Source organism: Heptranchias perlo, chromosome 15 (genome assembly GCF_035084215.1).
Source record: "Heptranchias perlo isolate sHepPer1 chromosome 15, sHepPer1.hap1, whole genome shotgun sequence".
NCBI lineage: Eukaryota > Metazoa > Chordata > Chondrichthyes > Hexanchiformes > Hexanchidae > Heptranchias > Heptranchias perlo.
The window spans coordinates 47,984,843-48,008,130 of NC_090339.1; the positions used below are offsets into that span (position 1 = coordinate 47,984,843).

The 23,288-nt window shown below is 44.8% G+C and overlaps 1 protein-coding gene across 1 annotated transcript in view; it reads right to left on the reverse strand.

Moving 5' to 3' along the window:
• LOC137333064 (transmembrane protein 164) overlaps positions 1–23,288 on the reverse strand; it is a 125,530-nt gene that overhangs the window by 55,350 nt on the left and 46,892 nt on the right. The window contains exon 3 of the mRNA XM_067997165.1: positions 18,910–18,976. Within this exon, the coding sequence (XP_067853266.1) occupies positions 18,910–18,976 (67 nt within the window). The remainder of the gene's footprint in view (positions 1–18,909; positions 18,977–23,288) is intronic.

The window sequence follows — 23,288 nt, forward strand, 5'->3', positions numbered from 1 at the left end:
CACTCGGCTCCAGACCTCATTACAGCCTTGGTCCAAACATGGACAAAAGAGCTGAATTCCAGAGGTGAGGAGAGAGTGACTGCCCTTGACATCAAGGCAGCATTTGACCGAGTGTGGCACCAAGGAGCCCCAGTAAAATTGAAGTCAATGGGAATCAGAGGGAAAACTCTCCAGTGGCTGGAGTCATACCTAGCACAAAGGAAGATGGTAGTGGTTGTTGGAGGCCAATCATCTCAGCCCCGGGACATTGCTGCAGGAGTTCCTCAGGGCAGTGTCCTAGGCCCAACCCTCCATCATAAGGTCAGAAATGTGGATGTTCGCTGATTATTGCACAGTGCTCAGTTCCATTCACAACCCCTCAGATAATGAAGCAGTCAGAGCCCGCATGCAGCAAGACCTGGACAACATCCAGGCTTGGGCTGATAAGTGGCAAGTAACATTCGTGCCAGACAAGTGCCAGGCAATGACCATCTCCAACAAGAGAGAGTCTAACCACCTCCCCTTGACATTCAACGGCATTACCATCGCCGAATCCCCCACCATCAACATCCTGGGGGTCACCATTGATCAGAAACTTAACTGGACCAGCCATATAAAATGTGGCTACGAGAGCAGGTCAGAGGCTGGGTATTTTGCGGCGAATGACTCACCTCCTGACTCCCCAAAGCCTTTCCACCATCTACAAGGCACAAGTCAGGAGTGTGATGGAATACTCTCCACTTGCTTGGATGAGTGCAGCTCCAACAACACTCAAGAAGCTCGACACCATCCAAGATAAAGCAGCCCGCTTGATTGGCACCCCATCCACCACCCTAAACATTCACTCCCTTCACCACCAGCGCACTGTGGCTGCAGTGTGTACCATCCACAGGATGCACTGCAGCAACTCGCCAAGGCTTCTTCGACAGCACCTCCCAAACCCGCAACCTCTACCACCTAGAAGGACAAGAGCAGCAGACACATGGGAACAACACCACCTGCACGTTCCCCTCCAAGTCACACACCATCCCGACTTGGAAATATATCGCCGTTCCTTCATCGTCGCTGGGTCAAAATCCTGGAACTCCCTTCCTAACAGCACTGTGGGAGAACCGTCACCACACGGACTGCAGTGGTTCAAGAAAGCGGCTCACCACCACCTTCTCAAGGGCAATTAGGGATGAGCAATAAATGCTGGCCTCGCCAGCGACACCCACATCCCATGAACGAATAAAAAAAAATGACAGCAAACATGAATAGCGGTGTTGAGTCGCTAACTCCAAGGTACAGAGAGCCACATTTGATTAAAAGGCAAGTGAAAGCTGGATTCATTAGCATGTCAAATAAACAACAGTCTGCTCTAGTGCTGTTTGATGCAGGTTAAATTGTTGACTGCCAAAGATTCACAATTTGAATAAAAGCAATCTCTCTCACTAGCAGTGTAACAAATATTTTTTTTTTAAAATATCCATCCATCCATAAATACGCAGTACTCACTGATGCTGATACTTTCTGACTTTTATGCTGCATGAAGCAAAATGTGGGCCGAGGCCTCCATATTACAGTGATGGCACATCAGGCAGATGGGATTTTCTTCTCCCACACAGAAGGTAATCGACAAGTGGAATAAGCTACCAGGTAAGGCTGTTGAAGTGGGCAGGATACATGGCCTCAAAAAGAGGCCGCCAAAAAACTTTGAGTCCCCCATCCCCATGGTAATTGGCTTGTTCAACATAGTGTCATGTGACCCTATTCAGTATCCTCTATTTAATTATAAATATGTAAGTATGCAGTATGTGCCATCATGTCAGTGGCTTATAAGGTCATCCCAGAAATTCTGGTGGTGAGTACAGAAATAGGAAGATAAGGCAGGTTAATGCATGGCAAGAGACATGGTGCAAGAGGGAGGGCTTCAGATTCTTGGGGCATCGGGATGAGTAGGGAGCTTTCAAGACGGACGGGTTGAACCTCAACAGAGCTGGGACCAATGTTCTCACGGGGAGGTTCACTAGTGCTGTGGGGCAGGTGGATGGGCACCAGGATGTAGCATTAGACAGGAGAAACAAGGTGCACAAAGGATTAGGAAAGACAGATAGCACTAGGGTAAGAAATAGTACAGTATTAGGTGGGATGAGACGAAGAGAGAATACGAGAAGGTCTAAGATAGGTTTAGAGTGCATGTGTGTAAACACATGAAGCGTGATAAATATGGTTGGTGAACTGCAGGAGCAAATAGCCACATGGAAATATGATGCAGTGGCAATAACTGAGACCTGGCTCAAAAAAGTGCAGGATTGGGTACTAAATATTCCTGGATACAAGGTATACAGGAAAGATAGGGAAAGAAAGAAAAGGAGGGGAGTGGGGGGTTGGCAGTAATGATTAAGGAGAATATTGCAGTGCTGGAGAAAAAGGAAGCCTTTGAGAGGTCAAGACAGAATCTATTTGGTTAGAGTTAAGAAACAATAGAGGCACCATTACACTACTGGGTGTATTCTATAGGCCACCAACTAATGGGAAGGATAAAGAGGAACAAATTTGCAGGGAAATTACAGAGAGGTGCAAGAACTAAAGAATAGTGATAATGGGGGACTTCAACTATCCTAATATAGACTGGGATAGTAATAGCGTGAAGGGCAAAGAGGGGGGGGAATTTCTGAAGTGTGTTCAGAACAACTTTCTTGATCAGTATGTTTCAGGCCCAATTGCTGAATCTAGTTTTGGGAATGAAGTGGGTCAAGTCTCAGTGGGGGAACATTTAGGGAACAGTGATCATAGTATCATAGGTTTAGATTAGTTATGGAAAAGGACAAGGAACAATCCAGAGTAAAAATACTTAATTGGAGGAGGGCCAATTTCAGTGGGTTGAGAATAGATCTGGCCCAGGTAAACTGGAATCAAAGATTGGCAGGCAAAACTGTTATTGAACAATGGGCAGCCTTTAAAGAGGAGATGGTTTGGGTACAATCTAGGTACATTCCCACAAGGGAGAAAGTTAGGGCAACCAAAGCCAGAGCTCCCTGGATGACAGGCGAGATAGAGAGTAAGATGAAGCAGAAAAAGGGGGCACATAACAGAAGTCAGGTTGATGATACAAGTAGGTTGAATATAGAAAGTACAGAGGAGGAGTGAAAAAGGAAAGAGGGACAAAGAGTGTATGAGAATAGACTGGTGGCTAACATTAAAGGGAATCCAATAGTCTTCTAAAGGCATGTAAATAGTAAACGGGTAGTAAGAGGAGGGGTGGGGCCAATTAGGAACCAAAAAGGAGATCTACGCACGGAGGCAGAGGGTATGGCTGAGATACTAAATGAGTTCTTTGCATCGGTCTTTACCAAAAATGAAGATGCTGCCAAAGCCACAGTAAAAGAGGAAGTAGTTGAGATACTGGATGGGTTAAAAATTGATAAAGAGGAGGTACTAGAAAGGCTAGCTGTACTTAAAGTAGATAAGTCACCCAGTCCAGATGGGATGCAGCCAAGGTTACTGAGGGAAGGATGGAAATTGTAGAGGTGCTGGCCATAATCTTCCAATTTTCCTTAGATATGGGGGTGGTGCCAGAGAACAGGAGAATTGTAAATGTTACACCCTTGTTCAAAAAAGGGTGCAAGGATAAACCCGGCAACTACAGGCCAGTCATTTTAATCTCGGTGGTAGAGAAGCTTTTAGAAACGATAATCTGGGACCAAAATTAATATAGTCACTTGGGCAAGTGTGGATTAATTAAGGAAAGCCAGCACAGATTTGTTAAAGGCAATTCGTGTTTAACTAACTTGATTGAGTTTTTCGAAGAGCTAACAGAGAGGGTTAATGAGGGCAATGCGGTTGATGTGTATATGGACTTTCAAAAGTCTTTTGATAAAGAGTCGTATAATAGGCCTGTCAGCAAAATTGAAGTCCATGGGATAAAAGGGGCAGTAGCAGCATGGATACAGAATTAGGACCATTGCTTTTTTTGATATATATTAATGACTTGGACTTGGGTGTACAGGGCACAATTTCAAAATTTGCAGATGACACAAAATTGGAAGTGTAGTGAACAGTGAAGAGGATAGTAATAGACTTCAAGAGGATATAGACAGGCTAGTGGAATGGGCAGACACATGGCAGATGAAATTTAACGCAGAGAAGTGCGAAGTGATACATTTTGGCAGGAAGAATGAGGAGAGGCAATATAAACTAAATGGTACAATTCTAAAGGGGGTGCAGGAACAGAGAGACCAGGGGGTATATGTGCACAAATCTTTGACGCTGGCAGGACAGGTTGAGAAAGTGGTTTAAAAAAAATACCTGATCCTGGACTTTATAAACAAATGTAAGGAGTATGTAACTCTTCACTCACCTGACGAAGGAGCAAAGCTCCGAAAGCTTGTGATTTCAAATAAAGCTGTTGGACTATAACCTGGTGTTGTGCGACTCCTTACATTTGTCCACCCCAGTCCATCACCGGCATCTCCACATCATTAATAAACAAAGGCATAGAGTACAAAAACAAGGAAGTTACAATGAACCTTTATAAAACACTGGTTCGGCCACAACTGGAGTATTGAGTCCAATTCTGGGCAGCAGGCTTTGGGAAGGATGTGAAGGCCTTAGAGAGGGTGCAGAAAAGATTTACTAGAATGGTTCCAGGGATGGGGGACTTCAGTTATGTAGATAGACTGGAAAAGCTGGGGTTGTTCTCCTTAGAGCAGAGAAGGTTAAGAGGAGATTTGATGGAAGTGTTCAAAATCATGAAGGGTTTAGATAAAGTAAATAAAGAGAAACTGTTCCCATTGGCGGAAGGGTCGAGAGCCAGAGGACACAAATTTAAGGTGACTGGCAAAAGAGCCAAAGGCGACATGAGGAAAAACTTTTTTTTAAATGCAGCGAGTAGTTATGATCTGGAATGCACTGCCTGAAAGAGTGGTGGAAGCAGGTTTAACCATGGCTTTCAAAAAGGAATTGGATAAATACTTGAAGGGAAAAAATTTGCAGGGCTATGGAGAAAGAGAGGGGAATGGGACTAACTGGATTGCTCTTACAAACAGCTGGCACAGGCTTGATGGACCAAATGGCCTCCTTCTGTGCTGTAACCATTCTATGATTCCACAAGTCGGGACCTGGCGTGAACAGGTCCCTGCCTTGGTTCCGGCTGATTCCTGTCAAGGTTATGGTGGGAGTTCGCCAGAATGGCTGCAGATTTTCTGTCCCCTTGTGTCTTTATAAATGTGTGTATAAATATGCTTATGTCCTACAGTCTATTCCTATGATACGCTTCAACTATATTTTCTATCTCGAGACGTTATCGACAACAGCACTGATGCCTCTCGGGTCTGAGCGGTGCAGTCATCATTTGGACATGTATCCAGAGACTGGCCTTATTGTTTTGTAACATTTCTGCATTGGTGACATGAATGAATGCTAAGAACACCAGGCAGGCATTTAATGTTAAATGTGTCGAGTTTCTCTGGTTGTTCCCCTCATCTCTCCCCATCCAGGTCTTTATGCAATAAAGCGTAGTTAGAATTACTATACATGGCTTCCACCTTTGTAACTCACTTTTAAAAGATCATTCCAGCCCAACTCGGCAACAAATCTAGAGGTCAAGTAATCTACTAAAAAGTAGGATTCATACATAGTTTGTCATTCCTGCAAGTGAAACATGTCTTTCTTTGTTCCATTTTCTTGGATCTTCATTCGGACTGGAGAGATTCAGAAAAGCAACTTTGTTCCTCATACCATTTGCTTCGGCAACTTTTCCTACCAGCAGGTATTGAACCCTGCCTTGACTGGCAGGGTTCAATACCTGCTGGAGAAAGTTACTAACTGGTAACATTTTCTACCAGTTTATAGAGATATTAATTTTTTTTTAGGTGGCTCACATTTGTCCCAGGATGATTGGTGGCGGTGGTGGGAAAATTGATTCCACTCAGGAGCTTTAGTGATCATTACTTCATATAGTTCTCTTTGGAGCCATCTCTGAAGACAAGCAAACTGCCAGATCAATACAGGCTTTTTTTGTGGTAGAAGTAACAGATACTGACAAATCACACAGAGTGTGGTTTACACCAGTAAACTAAATGCTGAAAATGAATTTGCAGAGGCTGCATGATAAGGCTAAGGAACAGGAAAAGGACTATTGCAACTTTAATTTTTATATCTACCAAGTGTTAGATAAGGGATGTATGGTGGTCTTTTTTTAAAAAATGCATGTATTCATTGGTTATCAGTTGTTGCTTGTGTGGTAGCAAAACATTTTTTGACTAATGCAAATTTTGTAATCTTGCCAATAAAGCAACCATTTATTCCACGCCACTCAATAGGAGCAAAAAGGTGAGGAAACAGCAAAGTCTCGAGTAATCTACACTCCTGCACATAGTACCACAAGTCCTCCACTTAACAACATTCTTCTTTCCCCTCCATCTTCCCAGAGAACTATTTTCTGCAACCTCCTTAAGTCCACACAATGTTTCCTTGTCTGTTCCCAAAACTGGTGTCAATCTGAACTGGCTGAGAGGAGACGCAGGATGGCAGCATGGGAATAGTTAGCCTCCAATTTTCCCACCTGTTGTAAAAGGATAAGCACCTCATCTTCCCTTGCCAACTGCCCCAGACACGGTGGCTGACATAAGGAGCTCAGCATGTGGGGATATGAGCTACACTGTCTAGTGCACTGGCACATGGTGTTACCTGCAATTATCTGAGGAAGCCAGGATTTAAGCAATTAATAAATAATTCCTCAGTGGATTTTAAAGGTGGCTCAGTCTTTCAAACACATGAATTTACACTGTGACTAGCACCAGGGTATAAGTTCTTCCTTTTTTGATGATGTGCGTGCGGGGAACGGCAATCTTGTCGCACAGGCGCATTGTAGGTCAGCAACTGCCTTCGTTACCGTTCACTAAAAGCGCGGACTGGAGGCACCCGTGCCGGAAGGAAGGAAGGAAGGAAGGAAGGAAGGAAGGAAGGAAGGAAGGAAGGAAGGAAGGACGGACGGACGGACGGACGGACGAAAAGGAAGGAGGGGAAGGGGAAAAAAGAAGGAAGGAGGGGAAGGGGAAAAAAGAAGGAAGGAGGGGAAGGGGAAAAAAGAAGGAAGGAGGGGAAGGGGAAAAAAGAGGAAGGAGAGGTAGGGGAAGGGGGGGGGGGGGGGAGCAGAAGATAGGGAGAGCAGAAGCAGGAGCCCGGAGGGTGCATAGCACGGGTGGGGGAGGGGGAAGAGAATGTGATCCAGTTCTCAGGGGGGAGGAAAGAGAATGAGAACGTAGTCCAGAATTGGAGATGGATCACGTTCTCGTCTCCCTCCCTCCCTCCCCCCACATCCCTCCCCCACCCCAACAGCCCCCACTAGACCTGGATCATGCTCGAGCATGAACAGCAGCGAGTTGATTTCTCACTCACTCACTGCAGCTCTCTCCCAGAGTGCTTAGTTTGACGGAGCGATCGGCGACAATATGGGTACTTCCGGTTTTCCATCGAAGCGTGACCTCCTCTTGTGCCTGCACTGGGCCTTCTGATGACGTCACTCTCAGCGCATGCTAAAAAGTTTCCAATGACGTTACCCTCACCCATTCTCGTTTAATGGAAAGCACCTCACGAAACCAACCTTGCAGCTCAAATTATGCAAAATAGTCAATGCTGTAATTTTGCCAAATTCAGCCTCAGAGAAACGGCTACAGCACCCCACATGATCACGGGGCCCTATATTTGTAGGAGCCCACAAGTCAATTGCTGGGTTGGTTTGGCGTGGAGTGTTTTCAGAGTCAAATAGAGATGGGAGGCTGTTCAACCTGGAGGCCTCACTCCTCCAGCGGACAGGGGAGCTTCGTGGGAGGTTTTACAGATCATGCTGATAGTGTGCCATGCGTGATGTTAGGTTCACAACGACTGGCATAAATTGGTACCGTACAGCCCTCCATAAAGTGGGACCTGGCTTGCCAGTGGAAATAATCTTTCATTGTTTACCCACAGTAAGGTCCCCAGGTTTCACTCACTGTTTTACAAGCTGTTCCCCTCTTAGCATCACTCCCATTCACCATGTTCTTGCTGCTGCTCCCGACTTGGCCCGACTTATCCCACTCCGTTCCTCTCTCTTCACCCCCAGTCTCCTTCTTATCAGGTTGCATCTAAGTCTACGCTGCTCTCAAGTAAATAGACCCAGCTCTTTATGCCTATCTGAGTAACTAAGGTTCTTTAAGCTATGAATTATTCTCATAGCTCTCCTTTGAACCTTTTCCAAGGCCATATCACCCACCATGTGAGAGGACCAAAACTGGGTGCAGTACTCCAGATGCAGTCCAGCCGTCGACCTGTACAATGACAGAAGGGGGTCCTTTGATTTGTACTGAATAGTTCTATTAATACAACCCAATACCGTTAGCTTTAACTACAACTTCTCTACATTGGTCATGAACCTTCAGTGATCTGTGCACAACACCACTTAGATCTTTTTCTCTCTCAACCTCTTTCAGTATTATTCCCTGTAAATGATAGCCTATTCCGTGTAGGTCCTACCAACATGCATGACACTATATTTATCTGTTATTTGCCATTTTGGTGTTTAGCGTGCATGGGAGCTTCACTCGGATCGTAGGCCATTCAAAAGGTTCACCTGCTGCTCCCAAGATTCCCTTCTACACCAGGCATTGCAGCAGGCCTAGTCCCCAGGCACGATGGTGATCGATGACTATGGGCCATGAGATTGAGGACGAGGGGGGATAATACACCACAGCAACAGTGAGTTCCTCGCAACTTGTTGGAGGTGAGGGGTAGGTAGAGGCGAGTTTATAGAAATGATTGATGGTGCAGTAAAGAAGTGGAGGGTCATCGTTGCTCTCCAGGATGACCCTGGAGTAGTAGGCGGAGGAGGGTGAGGCCTGAAAGCGCTTGATGTTAACCATCTGTCACCATATCAGGAAGGACAAGTGTGTTGTGCACCAGATAGGCCCAAGCCTGTGCCCCTTGGGCTTGCAGGAGAGAAGATGGGGGCTACACCAGGAGAAGGAAGGAAGGAAAGAAATAAAGAACCAAAACACGCAGCCAATTTGCACGTAGCAAGGTCCCACAAACAGCAATGAGATGGTGTTGGTGAAGTGGCAGGATGGGACTTATGCCTGCCCACACAATCCCCCCAGCAGCTACTCACAATGTGGCAGGCCTCACTCCCCCAGCAGACGAGAGTTGCGTTGGGAGTTTTTAAAAACAGATCATGCTGATAGCTTTCGACAAGGTTCCACATAAAAGACTGTTAACAAAAATGAGAGTGCATGGAATTGGAGGCAAATTATTGGCTTGGATAGGGAATTGGTTAGGAAGTAGGAGACAGGGAGTAGGGATAATGGGTATGTACTCAAATTGGCAGGATGTGACTAGTGGTGACCCCTATGAATCTGTACTGGGGCCACAGCTTTTCACTATATTTATGAATGACTTGGATGAAGGAATAGAAAGCCATATATCGATGTTTGCTAATGACAACAAGTTAGGTGGCACAGTAAATAGTGTAGACGGGAGCAGAAGGTTGCAAAGGGACATTAATAGATTAAGTGAGTGGGCAAAACTGTGGCAGATGGAGTTTAATGTGGAAAAGTACATGGTCATACACTTTGGACCTAAGAAAGATGGATCAGAGTATTTTCTAAATGGTGAGAAGCTAGAAACTGTGCATGAGCAGAGAGATTTAGGGGTCCAAGTATAGAAATCACTAAAAGCTAGTAGACAGGTACAAAAAATAATTTAAAAGCCTAATGGAATGTTGTCCTTTATCTCAAAAGGGGCTGGAATACAAAGGGGTGGAAGTTATGTTACAGTTGTACCGAGCTCTGGTTAGACCCCATCTGGAGGACTGCACTCAGTTCTGGGCACTACACTACAGGAAGGATATATTGGCCTTGGAGGGGGTGTAGCGCAGATTCACCAGAATGATACCAGGGCTGAAAGGGTTAATAAGGACAGGTTGCATATTCTTGGCTTGTATTCCCTTGCGTATAGAAGATTAAGGAGTGATCTAATTGGGGTGCTTAAGGTGATTAAAGGATTTGATAGGGTACATAGAGAGAAACTATTTCCTCTGGTGGGAGAGTCCAGAACAAAAGGGCATAACCTTAAAATCAGAACTAGGCCATTCAGGGGTGATGTCAGAAAGCACTTCTTCACACAAAGAGTAGTGAAAATCGGGAAACTCTCCCCCAAAAAGCTGAGAATAGATTAATTGAAAATTTCAAGACTGAGATTCATAGATTTTTGTTAGACAAGGGTATTAAGGGATATGGAACCAAGGCTGGTTGATCGAGTTAAGATACAGATAAGCCATGATCTAACTGAATGGCGGAACAGGCTCAAATTGCTCAGTGGCCTACTCCTATTCCTATGTTCCTGTGGCAGTCCAGGAGATCAATGTAGCCGCTAGGCAAACATTAGGAGGAGGGTATAAGAGCTGTTGTCATTCTGTAGTGGCAACAGTTTATGCCCGTGTGTTAGAATTTAGCAATTCCACCCCACTGTTCATTTGATTCCAGTGGGTGCGCTGCTCGCAGAGTGATCAGGGCCACAGAGGGGTTATGGGAGAGAAATCATGGCAGAAAAATCATGGCAGAAATCGAAGTGGCCAGTTCTGGTACAGAGTTTTGGCTGAGGTGCCCTGCCCCACTTCATTTGCCAGACCACCACCCAGAAGTGGGTGGTTTTCATAAGTAAAGTCTAGGCCTTTACGTCAGAGGAAGTTGTGAACATCCTGCTGCTCAGCCCACACTTGACTCCCTTGTGCAGTGCTGGTCACTGAGAGACAAGGGAGCTATTGATGTGCTGTGGCCAGTGCAGAGAAAAGCCACAAGGGTGGATTTCTAGAATACAAGAAATCAACATTGATTCAAATGAAGGAATGATATCAAGAAATCATTCTTCACACAAAGAGGGATCAACCCTTGATTCAAGGTGAGCCAAATGGCCTTGTTCATCCATAGTTATCCTGCGATCTTTTTTTTTGAATGAGGAGTGGAAGGAGGATGAGCAACATTCATAGATACACATAACCCAATTGGCAGAGCAGCTGTAGGAGTGAAGAGGAGGCATTGTGCAGTTTGTGTTGCCCACAATTCCTGACAGCTATCGCCTGTATTTCAAAAGACGCTGTGCATTATCTGCAGTTGTGGAGTAGAAGGCAATGCTACTGTCCATTGGCCCTATATCTATCTGCCATCTTTCCCGCAACCCCATGTTTGAACCTCTCCGATCAGGTTTTAGCCCTAATTAAAGTCAATAGTGACGTCCTCTGTGACTGTGGCTGTGATGCACTATCCTGCTTCATCTTTATTTCAGTAGTTTTTAAAACACGGTCAACCACACCATCCTTCTCTAACGCCTCTCCTCTGTTGTCCAACTGAACGGGAATGGCCTTGCTTTGTTCCACTAATACCTATTCATTCGTAGCCAGAGAATCTCCTGCAACAGTTTCTCTTCCTGCCCCCGCACTGTTACCTCTGGAGTCCTCCATGGATCTATCCTTGGCCCCATCTTATTATTTACATGCTGCCCCTTGGTGACATCATCCGAAGGCACGACGTCAGGTTCCACATGTATAAGGACGACACCCAGCTCTACCTCACCAACACTACCTCTCTCGATGTCCAGTCTTGGTGAACTGCAAATTCCTCCAATTAAACATTGGGAACGCCAAAGACACTGTCTTCGGTCCACGCCACAAACTCTGTCCCTTGCTACTGATTCCAACCCCCTCCCTTGCCACCGTCTCAGACCGAAACAGACTGTTTGCAACCTCAGTATCCTAAATGACTGAGCTGAGCTTCCGACCCTATATCCTCTCCATCACAAAGACCACCTAGTTCCATCTATACAACATTGCCCATCTCAGCCCCCGCCCCAGCCCATCTGTTGCTGAAAGCCTCATCAGTGCCTTTGTTGTTACCTCTAGACTCAACTATTCCAATACTCTGGCTGGCCGGTCTCCCATCTTCCACCCGCCATAACTTGAGCTCATCCAAAACTCTGCTGCACGTATCCTAACTCTCAGCAAGTCTCGTTCACCCCTCTGCTCGTCGACCTACATTGGCGCCTGGTCCACCAACTACTTGATTTTAAAACATTCCTAGTGTAGAAATCCCTCCATAGCCTCACCCCTTCCTCCCGGGACGCAGTAGCGTCGGCGCTGTGCCTTCTCTGAAAATAACACTTTGCAGAGAACTTGAATCACACTGCAGCAAACTGGATCAAATTACACATTCCAGACAAAGGGTTGGGTGAGTATTGTCCTCCCACATCCTGCCAGCGACAATAGCAATTATCTTAGTTCCACCACAGTGGTGGCAATAGACGCAACCATAAATTTAAATTCATTATAAAAGAGCATTAGGTGCTTACCTGAAGCAGCCAATGAACACTCCATATTCTCCATCAACAGTGATTAAAATAATCATGATGTGGAGATGCCGGTGATGGACTGGGGTGGACAAATGTACGGAGTCGTACAACACCAGGTTATAGTCCAACCGCTTTATTTGAAATCACAAGCTTTCGGAGCTTTGCTCCTTCGTCACCTGACGAAGGAGCAAAGCTCCGAAAGCTTGTGATTTCAAATAAAGCTGTTGGACTATAACCTGGTGTTGTACGACTCCGTACATTAAAATAATCCATTTACCATTTGTGGAGATGCCGGTGATGGACTGGGGTTGACAATTGTAAACAATTTTACAACACCAAGTTATAGTCCAACAATTTTATTTGAAAATCACAAGCTTTCGGAGGCTTCCTCCTTCCTCAGGTGAATGTCAAGAAATCCTCGCACCTTTCGCATTTATAAATCACAGAGCAATACCTGGTGATTACAGATAATCTTTCCAACTGCCCGTTGCCAAGGCAATCAAAGTGTTCAGACAGAGAGGTGTTACCTACAGGACCACCGAATATACAAACAACCAAAAAAAAAACAGGGAGGTCTATCGTCAATTTGTCCGACCACACCCTTCAACCAGACGGAATCGAAGTTCTCAGCCAAGGGCTCAATTTCTGCCCCACTACCAAAATGGACCCCATTAGTCTCGCAGCGGACACAGAGGAATTCATCAGGAGAATGAGGCTCCGGGAATTCTTCCACAAACCCCAAGATTTCAGCAGCGAACACAATGAGACAATCAACGATCCGGAACAGCAGACAGAGGGATCCGCGGTACAGCAACCGAAGAGGAAAGAGTCAAACTGGACTCCTCCGGAGGGTCGCTGCCCTCAGCTTGACATGTATGCTCAAGCTGTCAGGAAATGCGTCAATGCCAGATTCATCAGCCGCACTCAGAAGACAGTCCAGAATGTCACCCGAGCACAACGCAACGCCATCAACGCTCTCAAGACCAACCGCAACATCGTCATCAAACCAGCGGACAAAGGAGGAGCCAGTCATACAGAACAGAACGGACTATTGCAAAGAAGCATACCGAAAACTGGGCAACCAGGAACACTACAGACGGTTACCCGCAGATCCGACCAAAGAACACACCCACCAGCTCAACAAACTGATCAAGACCTTCCATCCAGACCTTCAAAGCATCCTACGCGCTCTCATCCCACGTACTCCCCGCGTGGGAAACTTCTACTGCCTCCCAAAGATACACAAAGCCAACACACCCGGACGTCCTATCGTATCAGGCAACGGAACCCTGTGTGAGAACCTCTCTGGATACATCGAGGGCATCCTGAAACCCATCGTACAGGGAACCCCCAGCTTCTGTCGCGACACTACAGACTTCCTACAAAAACTCAGTACCCACGGACCAGTTGAACCAGGAACACTTCTCACCACGATGGATGTCTCGGCACTCTACACCAGTATCCCCCACGATGACGGCATCGCTGCGATAGCATCAATACTCAACACCAACAACAGCCAATCTCCAGACGCCATCCTACAACTCATCCGCTTCATCCTGGATCACAATGTCTTCACCTTCGATAACCAGTTCTTTACCCAAACACACGGAACAGCCATGGGGACCAAATTAGCACCCCAATACGCCAACATTTTCATGCACAAGTTCGAGCACGACTTCTTCACTGCACAGGACCTCCAACCAACACTATATACCAGATACATCGACGACATTTTCTTTCTATGGACCCACGGCGAAGAATCACTAAAGAGACTACACAATAACATCAACAAGTTCCATCCCACCATCAAGCTCACCATGGACTACTCCTCAGAATCAGTTTCTTTCTTGGACACACGAATCTCCATCAAAGACGGGCACCTCAGCACCTCACTCTCCCGCAAGCCCACGGACAACCTCACGATTCTCCACTTTTTCAGCTTCCACCCTAACCACGTCAAAGAGGCCATCCCCTATGGACAGGCCCTGCGAATACACAGGGTCTGCTCAGACGAGGAGGAACGCGATGGACACCTACAGACGCTGAAAGACGCCCTAGTAAGAACGGGATATGATGCTCGACTCATCGATCGACAGTTCCAACAGGCCACAGCGAAAAATCGCATCGACCTCCTCAGAAGACTAACACGGGACGTAACCAACAGAGTACCCTTCGTCGTCCAGTACTTTCCCGGAGCGGAGAAACTACACCATGTTCTCCGCAGCCTTCAACATGTCATCAATGAGGACAAACACCTCACTATGGCCATCCCCACACCTCCACTACTCGCCTTTAAACAGCCACCCAACCTCAAACAGACAATCGTTCGCAGCAAATTACCCAGCTTTCAGGAGAACAGCATCCACGACACCACACAACCCTGCCACGGTAACCTCTGCAAGACATGCCAGATCATCGACACAGATACCACCACCCATCAGGTACATGGTTCATACTCCTGTGACTCGGCCAACGTTGTCTACCTCATACGTTGCAGGAAAGGATGCCCCGAAGCACGGTACATTGGCGAGACCATGCAGACACTGCGACAACGGATGAACGGACACCGCGCAACAATCGCCAGACAGGAGGGTTCCCTCCCAGTCGGGGAACACTTCAGCAGTCAAGGACATTCAGCCACCGACCTTCGGGTAAGCGTACTCCAAGGCGGCCTTCGAGACACATGACAACGCAAAATCGTCGAGCAGAAATTGATAGCCAAGTTCCGCACCCATGAGGACGGCCTCAACCGGGATCTTGGGTTCATGTCACGCTACACGTAACCCCACCAGCGAACAAAAGTTATCTGTTTTTAATATAACGGGTCATTTGCTGTCTTTCTCTTCCTTCCGGATGTTTCTGCCTCTCTCTCTCGCTCTGTTTTTTTTGGTTGTTTGTATATTTGGTGGTCCTGTAGGTAACACGTCTCTGTCTGAACACTTTGATTGCCTTGGCAACGGGCAGTTGGAAAGATTATCTGTAATCACCAGGTATTGTTCTGTGATTTATAAATGCGAAGGGTTCGAGGATTTCATTTCCACAACATTCACCTGAGGAAGGAGGAAGCCTCCGAAAGCTTGTGAATTTCAAATAAAATTGTTGGACTATAACTTGGTGTTGTAAAATTGTTTAAAATAGTCATGATGTGGAGATGCCCGGTGATGGACTGGGGTGGACAAATGTACGGAGTCGTACAACACCAGGTTATAGTCCAACAGCTTTATTTGAAATCACAAGCTTTCGGAGCTTTGCTCCTTTGTCGGGTGACGAAGGAGCAAAGCTCCGAAAGCTTGTGATTTCAAATAAAGCTGTTGGACTATAACCTGGTGTTGTACGACTCCGTACATTAAAATAATCCATTTACCATTTGGGCAGAGTTACCAATAAGAAAAAATGGTCATCACAGAATAAAAAGGACATTAAGTACATACGTAGATCGATATATAAAAAAAATTATTTCACTAGCACCAAATTTAGTTTTAAAACCTTTAATAATATGTGATCCATGTAGGTTAATACTGGGTATGGGGAGAAAACAAAAATATCGGCTTGTAGCACTCTGTGTTTAGAATGGTTTCATCTCTTGGTCCTCAAATAGCATTAATAAGATCTGCAGCATTACAACAACAGAGGAACCCTTTTAATGAACATTCAAAAGCCACCATAGTGAGTTGTTTTGTGCTCATTCTACTAATCGTCAAGTGTCACAAGCTTTCATTGTGGACAAGATGAAATCATTCGCACTGAATGAGAAAACAATGACAGCAATCTGAAGTACAACTGGGGACTTCAGTCATCGCTGTGTTTAAATATTTCAGAGAAGACTCCATTCAGCTATAAATGGCCATTAATTGGAATGCTTGTAATTCAGAGAGAGACAGTACACTTATTGGGGTTGATTTTAACTTGCTGAAATCGGCATTAACAGGATGTTAACCTCAAAAAGACTAAACACAAATAATTTAACCAATGAATAAACAGAACACCACAAACATCCTGCTGCAGTATTACATTTAAACAAGATCCATCCAGCTACAACACACTTAAGGCCTTGTATTATAGGGTCTGACATTTAAAAGTTGTGTCAGCTCTGAATCAAAGTTGCAGGCTCAAGCCTCATACCAAAAGATTTGAGCTCACAATCCAAGCAGACACATCAGTGCACTACTAGAGCTGCCTTCTCTTAGACAAGATATTAACCAAGGCCCCATCTACCTCTTCTGATGATTCAAGTGGACATTAAAGATGGTGGGCACCAAATTGGGCCATGTAACGCCCGTAATTTTGGCGCTACACGGCCTCTCCGACATCCAAGATGGCGTCTTGGATGCGCATGCACTTTTCCAGCGTGACGTGCGCCAGACGCCATCTTGGTATAGGAGTTAGCGCAGGCGCAGATAACGAACGCCGGAATCATGTGAAGTAGGGAGAAAATGGCTTCAATTAGTGTACAACACCGATTTAAAGCGATACACAAGATTTTGGGACTTAACGCTCAAGTCAAAATCTTCACCCCGAACATCTGAAACGTGTCTTAGAGTGCCTGGAGGACCCCTTACTAGCGCTATTTAAAGGGACCATGCAGGATTTACAGGTTAGTGGCTGGATTATTACTTCTGGCTGCCCACACATTTACAACTGTTTTTGGAAGTCTCCTACACTTGAATATGAGGACACAGGGACATAGCCTAATATTTAGAGCCAGGACGTGCAGAAGTGAAGTTAGGAATTGCTTCTACATGAAAAGGTTGGCAGAAGTTTGGGAAGCTCTTCTGCAAACTGCAGTTGATGCTAGCTCAATAGTGAATTCTAAATCTGAGATTGATAGATATTAAGGGATATGGGGCTATGGCGGAAATATGGAATTAGGTCACAGCTCCACCACGATCTCATTGAATAACGGAACATGCTCGAGGGGCTGAATACCACTGCCACTTGCTGCCTACTGATATGCACTATCTTCTCCTGCAAGAAAGCGGGATGTGGGTCTAGGCAATGTGCCGGTCATTTATGACTAGCTGCCAGTGTGTGTGGCCTGTGAGTTGTGGTTCGGCGGCTTGCAACAGTGGTAATGTGTGAGGGTGAGAGGAAGCATCTGATTTGAACAGTTGAGTTCTGATGGAAAGAGTTCGTTGGTAGGTGGGTGTTGGCGGGGGGGTTTAGTACATGGAGGAGTGGATGTGGCTCATGGTGCAGTTTGTAGGTGATGCCACTTGACAGTTGACCTCACTCACCTTGACCACTCATGTCAAAGCACTGAACTTCTTCCTGTACTGCATTCATGTTCATGATGCTGTGCGCCTGGCATTGACTTCATCCCCTACTGCCTCCCATTGCCTTTTGGATGTATGTCTTGAGGGCCTCTTGCTCCCACCCCCCGGATATAGGATGTCCCTCCTTCTGTCCACCTCTTGCACCACTCCTCTGGTGTATCAGCAGAGAACCTTGCTCTACGGACTCTCAGATCGGCAGATTGGTGAGGTCTGGCATGCAGATTGGTGAATGTGGGATTTTGTGGTGCACAACCTTTATTCAATGTTTTAACCTATCTCATCAGTATGTAGGGATGGGACCTGCACCTGTGCTTTACGTGTGCAATGTCTGATCTCAGTTCAGACTCCGTGCAGACAGCAGGCTATAATATTCAGCAAATAACAGGTATCAGCTACCTTTAAGAGATTTCAAACAGACAGCCTGCCTTTAAGAGATTGGAGCTCCCCCTGCTGGTGGAAAGTGCAAATTGCACGGAATGCTCGTTCAACGCTGATTTCCAACGCAGATTGCAGGCGAGTCCTCAGGCCTGATGAAAATCTCGTCCTGCCTGCGCGGGGACCATTGCGCGCGGGGTAATAGCCGATCGTGCTGCTCCCGCCCAAAAATGGGCCCTAACCAATTTTCCCCCAATTATCTTTGGAAGAAGAGCAGGGAGTTCCCCAGTGTCTGGGCTAATATTCCCAATTCAATCAAAACCACCACTCAGTCAATTCATTAGAGTTTATTGGACATTACTGGTGGAGAATGGCTGCTGGTTTGCCTACATAACAATCCCTACACTACAACGGCCAATCATTGTTTGAAGTGATTTGAGACATTGTCACTCGATAAGGCACTACATAAAATGCAAGCATCATTGCATGTATACCTGTGGAAAATGTCAATTATATAGCACACAGTAAAACAGGATTTTGCTCGCTTTAACAAAAGGAGCAGTAGCATGACTGCCAGGGTACCTGCTGCAAGGAACTACTCGAGATTTGGGACCCTTCACAAGAACCAGCAAGAGAGCTTTTTTAAATTGGCCTGACCAAAACAACAGGTAGAAGTCAAAGGTTCAAACATGCTGACAATTTTCACAAAGAGAAATGTCAAGTTATTTTTTAAAAAATGCAAACTTCATCTTGATGGTTTGAATTTATGCTTCAAGAAAAAAAAATTCCAAACACACAAAGCAGAAACCTGAAGGGAACTACAGAACTGTAATTTTACCAAAGTATATTTACACAGTGATGAGGAGTTGAGGACCAAAAGATTCATCCAGTTGCAAGTACAACAGACATAAAATGGAATACTCACCAGCCTGGTATTAACTACAGGAAATAGCAATGCCAGTAACGCTCCATTCAACATGTGCATCTGAAGCCTGCCAAAGACAGTTCAACAGAAAGGGATAGTTATTTTTTTTGCCAAGTAACAGAATTTAGTTACAGTAATTAATCAGATAAATCAGAAAGGTGTGAATGTGTTTAGTACGCTACATGCTGAGTTTGCTGCATGCAAAGTTTGCGACTGTGATATTTTAATTGCCCTCAGTACTGTAGTTGTAGTTGAGTAAGCGTTAGTCTTGGCTTGATGCAACCCACCTCTTTCCTGTTAGAATTCTCTTCCTTGTAAAATGATCAGAGTTCACCAGCAAACAGAATGTTCGGACTTCAGTTGTTATTCTGATTTGGACAAAGCAGCATCAGAATTGGAGGAGTTTAAAGGGTCTTTGTCTTTATAAAAAGACTTTTGCAAACTTCTTTTTGGTTTTGGTTTTGTTTTTTTTTGGGGGGGGGGTGGGGGGGGGGGGGAAAGCCATATATAATTTCTGCCACAATCTTACTTATGTCAATATACAGAGGGGGAGAAATTGGACCTGGCCACGTCTGCTTTTTGGATGAGAAATGATCGATTGGGGGACAAATTTCAGGTCGAGCTCTCTCGTGCCCGATCTACCCTGAAGTGCATCGGGTGCAAAATTGGAAGCCAATTACTTCCAACTGTGCAGGGGGTCCACCTGAAACAGGCATTAGGTGCCTTTAATATGCAAATAGGGGTCCTTATGCCCGATTTAAGACCCCCGATCAAAATTCATAAATTGGGTGAAGCTTGTTTCACTTGATCCGGGTCTTCAGTGATTCTTCACCACCCCCCCCGCCCCCACCTCACCCCCTCCGTTATTCAATGGCTTCTGGCTTCAAAAGCTCTACTGTCACCTCATTAATTATACTATTATATTGTGCAGCTGCTTAAAGAAGTAGATTCCCAATGTTGCCTCATGGCAGTTGTTTTAAGTCTTTCTCTCTGATCACTTTCTCCAATTGCTGATGAAGGTATGTACACGACAGTGAGCAAAGAAAAAGCACACAGCTGCCCATTGTGGAAGAGCTTAGCCAGAAAACATAGCTGCTTCTGACTCCACCTCCTCTATAGTCAACTGTAAACAATTTTACAACACCAAGTTATAGTCCAGCAATTTTATTTTAAATTCACAAGCTTTCGGAGGCTTCCCCCTTCGTCAGGTGAACGATTCACATCGTTCACCTGACGAAGGGGGAAGCCTCCGAAAGCTTGTGAATTTAAAATAAAATTGCTGGACTATAACTTGGTGTTGTAAAATTGTTTACAATTGTCAACCCCAGTCCATCACCATCCTCTATAGTCCACTGAGAATCAAATCTTTTGGTGTGTCTCAGCCTCTGGAGTTGGCAATGCTGCTTCATAGTTTACCATCCTACTGACGTTGAAACTGTTGTTGATGACAATGCTGATGCAGCATTAGGATTTAAATCTCAACAATACAAGTGACTTAAGATGCAAATGATACAACCCCTCATCTCCATAGGTGGCCATGCCTTCAGCCACCAAGGCCCCACATTCGAGGCTTTCCTGCTTAAGCCCCTTCGCCTCTCCACCTCCCTTTCCTCCATTGAGGCCCTCCTTAAAACACACATATTTGATCAAGTTCTTGGTCATTCCTCCGAACATCTCCTTCTTTGGCTCAGTGTATATTTATTCTGATTATGTCTCTGCGAAGCACCTTGGGAATGGAGTTACTCTATGCTAAAAGCATTGTATCATGCAAGATTGTCAATTATGGGCTGTCTTGTGCTGTGAGCCAGCACTCACCGGGAACTGGGTCAAAACTATTCAAAATAAATTCTCTTGGACAATGTATGGGTGGCCAGTGAAGGAAAGACATCAATCAGGCTGGCTTTTAATCCCAGGACCCAGAGATGAAAAGATTGTGCACTAATCTATTATGACCCCCAGTCCCCTCTCATTTATTAATGCCTAATATACTGCAACAGGAAGTCTCTCCTTTAGTAATATTTGCAGCGCTGTGCATGCTTTTCAAAGCAAGAGTCCTACTAACAAGTTTGTTCTGGTAGCAAACTGTTTTGTTGACCAAGAAAATTAAGTGTATTTCGAAGACTGCAATTAAACCTTAATCACACAACACTCCGATTGACTGCAGATTATTAATTGCTTGTCCCAGGATTTAGCGCAAACACAAAAAAAAGAGAAAGGGAGGCCAAGCAAGAAAAAAAGTCAGCTAATTCTTTACATCATGTCAGAAATGTACTTCCACCCTCACACTGGTCTGTTTAAATAATTCAATCATTCAGCATAAAGGCACTTTGGGAGGTGGGGGGGGGGGAAAAAAAAGAAAAAAAAAATCAATAACTCTTTACACCAACTCCCAGACAATCTCTATTCACTTATCCTGTGGAAATAACTGCATTATAAAAGTGTGTCACTGTTAGAGGAAGGGCTCAAGTAAAACTTTGCTCAGCAACACCAGTGTACGGTAACTGCAAAATTATTCTAAGTTGTTCAATAGCCAGAGTTAATGTTGACGCTCTAGGTCAAACAGAGCAAGGAGCCCTTAAACTTTGAGAGAGTGCGCTCTCACTGGCCCGCTGACAATAACTATGATTTCTCCCCACTTGCAAAAGAGGGGAGTATAAAAATACTGTATTTTCCAGGCATATCAGACACCTCAACATTGGCTGCGTGATTTGCTTCTTAGTTGTGCGTGGCTTTTCTATTTAGGGTTGCTTTGTTTTCAATACACGGGCAAAGTGTTGCTGGTGGAAGGTCACAATGACTTAATATGCCTGCAACATTAAAAGTTAACCCCGCAGGCTCACTTTTACACAAGTCAGATCTACAAGAAAATGAACAGAGCTTCTAAATGACATCAGTGGAAAAGTAAACCGGGCAGAGTGTAAATCAGGCTGCCGATTCACTATTGTTTGTTTTATATTACCACCCAATTCAAATTTCACCCTTTATATACTTCATTTCCACATGAGATGGTTTTCCTTCAGATGCCTACTTTTGCAGAGAGATTTCAGTCTCTCTATTGTTAATGTAACAATCTAGACTCAGGATATTAAATGCAAAACACCTGTACTTTTTAAAAACACTGAGGAGAAATCAAGGTCAGTACCAAAACTATTTTTTTTAAAAACTACTCGAGTACACAATATAAGGAGAAAAACACACACAAATATATATCCCTCCCTCATACTGTAACTTCTAATATTTCTAAAAGGTGGATTCAGGGAGCCATGCTAGTCACTTCAGGGAGATCTGAGAGTCCAACAGAGCATTTTTCAGAGTATCCAACACCCAGAGAAGTCAAGCAAACCCAATGTATCGGACATGGGTTGTAAAACAATTCTGTAAAATACATCAGGTATCTCTAATCGTGGAGCTTTATGGACTTGGCAAAAAAGAAACTACTCCATGAAAAATATACAGCCCTATCAGAGGACAGCTACCAATGGTGATGGGGTTGGAGAAAGCAAGGCCTCTCTCAAAAGGAATTCAATTCACAAACCTGAATTGAAATAGTTCTAACAGCAATCCCTGGTTAGAACTGCAGCAACACCTCTCCATGTGGCTTAGCAGGGCAAAGCACAGTATAGTGCAGAGCCATACATACGAGAGTAAGCCGATCTGAGCCAGGGCAGCAGTTATGGTGCGAAAATTGGTCTCACTACCACTGGGCTAGAGGAGGGGGGGGGGGAAATCAGTTCTTAGTCCTGATTGCTATCCAGTGATTCCTGAGAAAAAAAGTGCAGGGTGTGTAGATGATAGGTGAGGAAAAGGAAAAGCAATTGAACAGGGAGAGACTGCCCTACAAGTCATTAGAATTTAGCTTGCCAATAATTGAGAGAAACATTTTAAGGGGTTATTCTTGTTCAACACCTTCTCCTCCCCCAAATCGTACTGTGTCTATATTTGGAGGTTTTGCTTTCTCCAACCTCATCACCACTGCCACAATCACAGGAATGCTTATGAGTGATGTTGCAAACCTTCGATTGTTGAAGAAACTATGTTGTAGAAGTAGTATTTGACATCTATTCATGAACTGTATTTTTTAAGAGAGAACCAGAAGAGAGCCTGCAAGGAATGCTTTTGCACTATTTCATCTGAAGAAGAGGTCATTCAATTAACAGTTAGTATAACAGCAGCCCATATGCTATGAAATTTAATTGATTAATTGAGATCTACAGAAACTCTCAGGCCATAGAACAATATAGAGTTCATGTTACATTATAGGTTATATGGTACTTGCGGATACACACCTTGCCTTGCTTTCTCCAACCCCATCATCATTGCTACTGTCCTCTGATAGAGCTGTATATTTTTCATGGAGTACTTTCTTTTTGCCAAGTCCA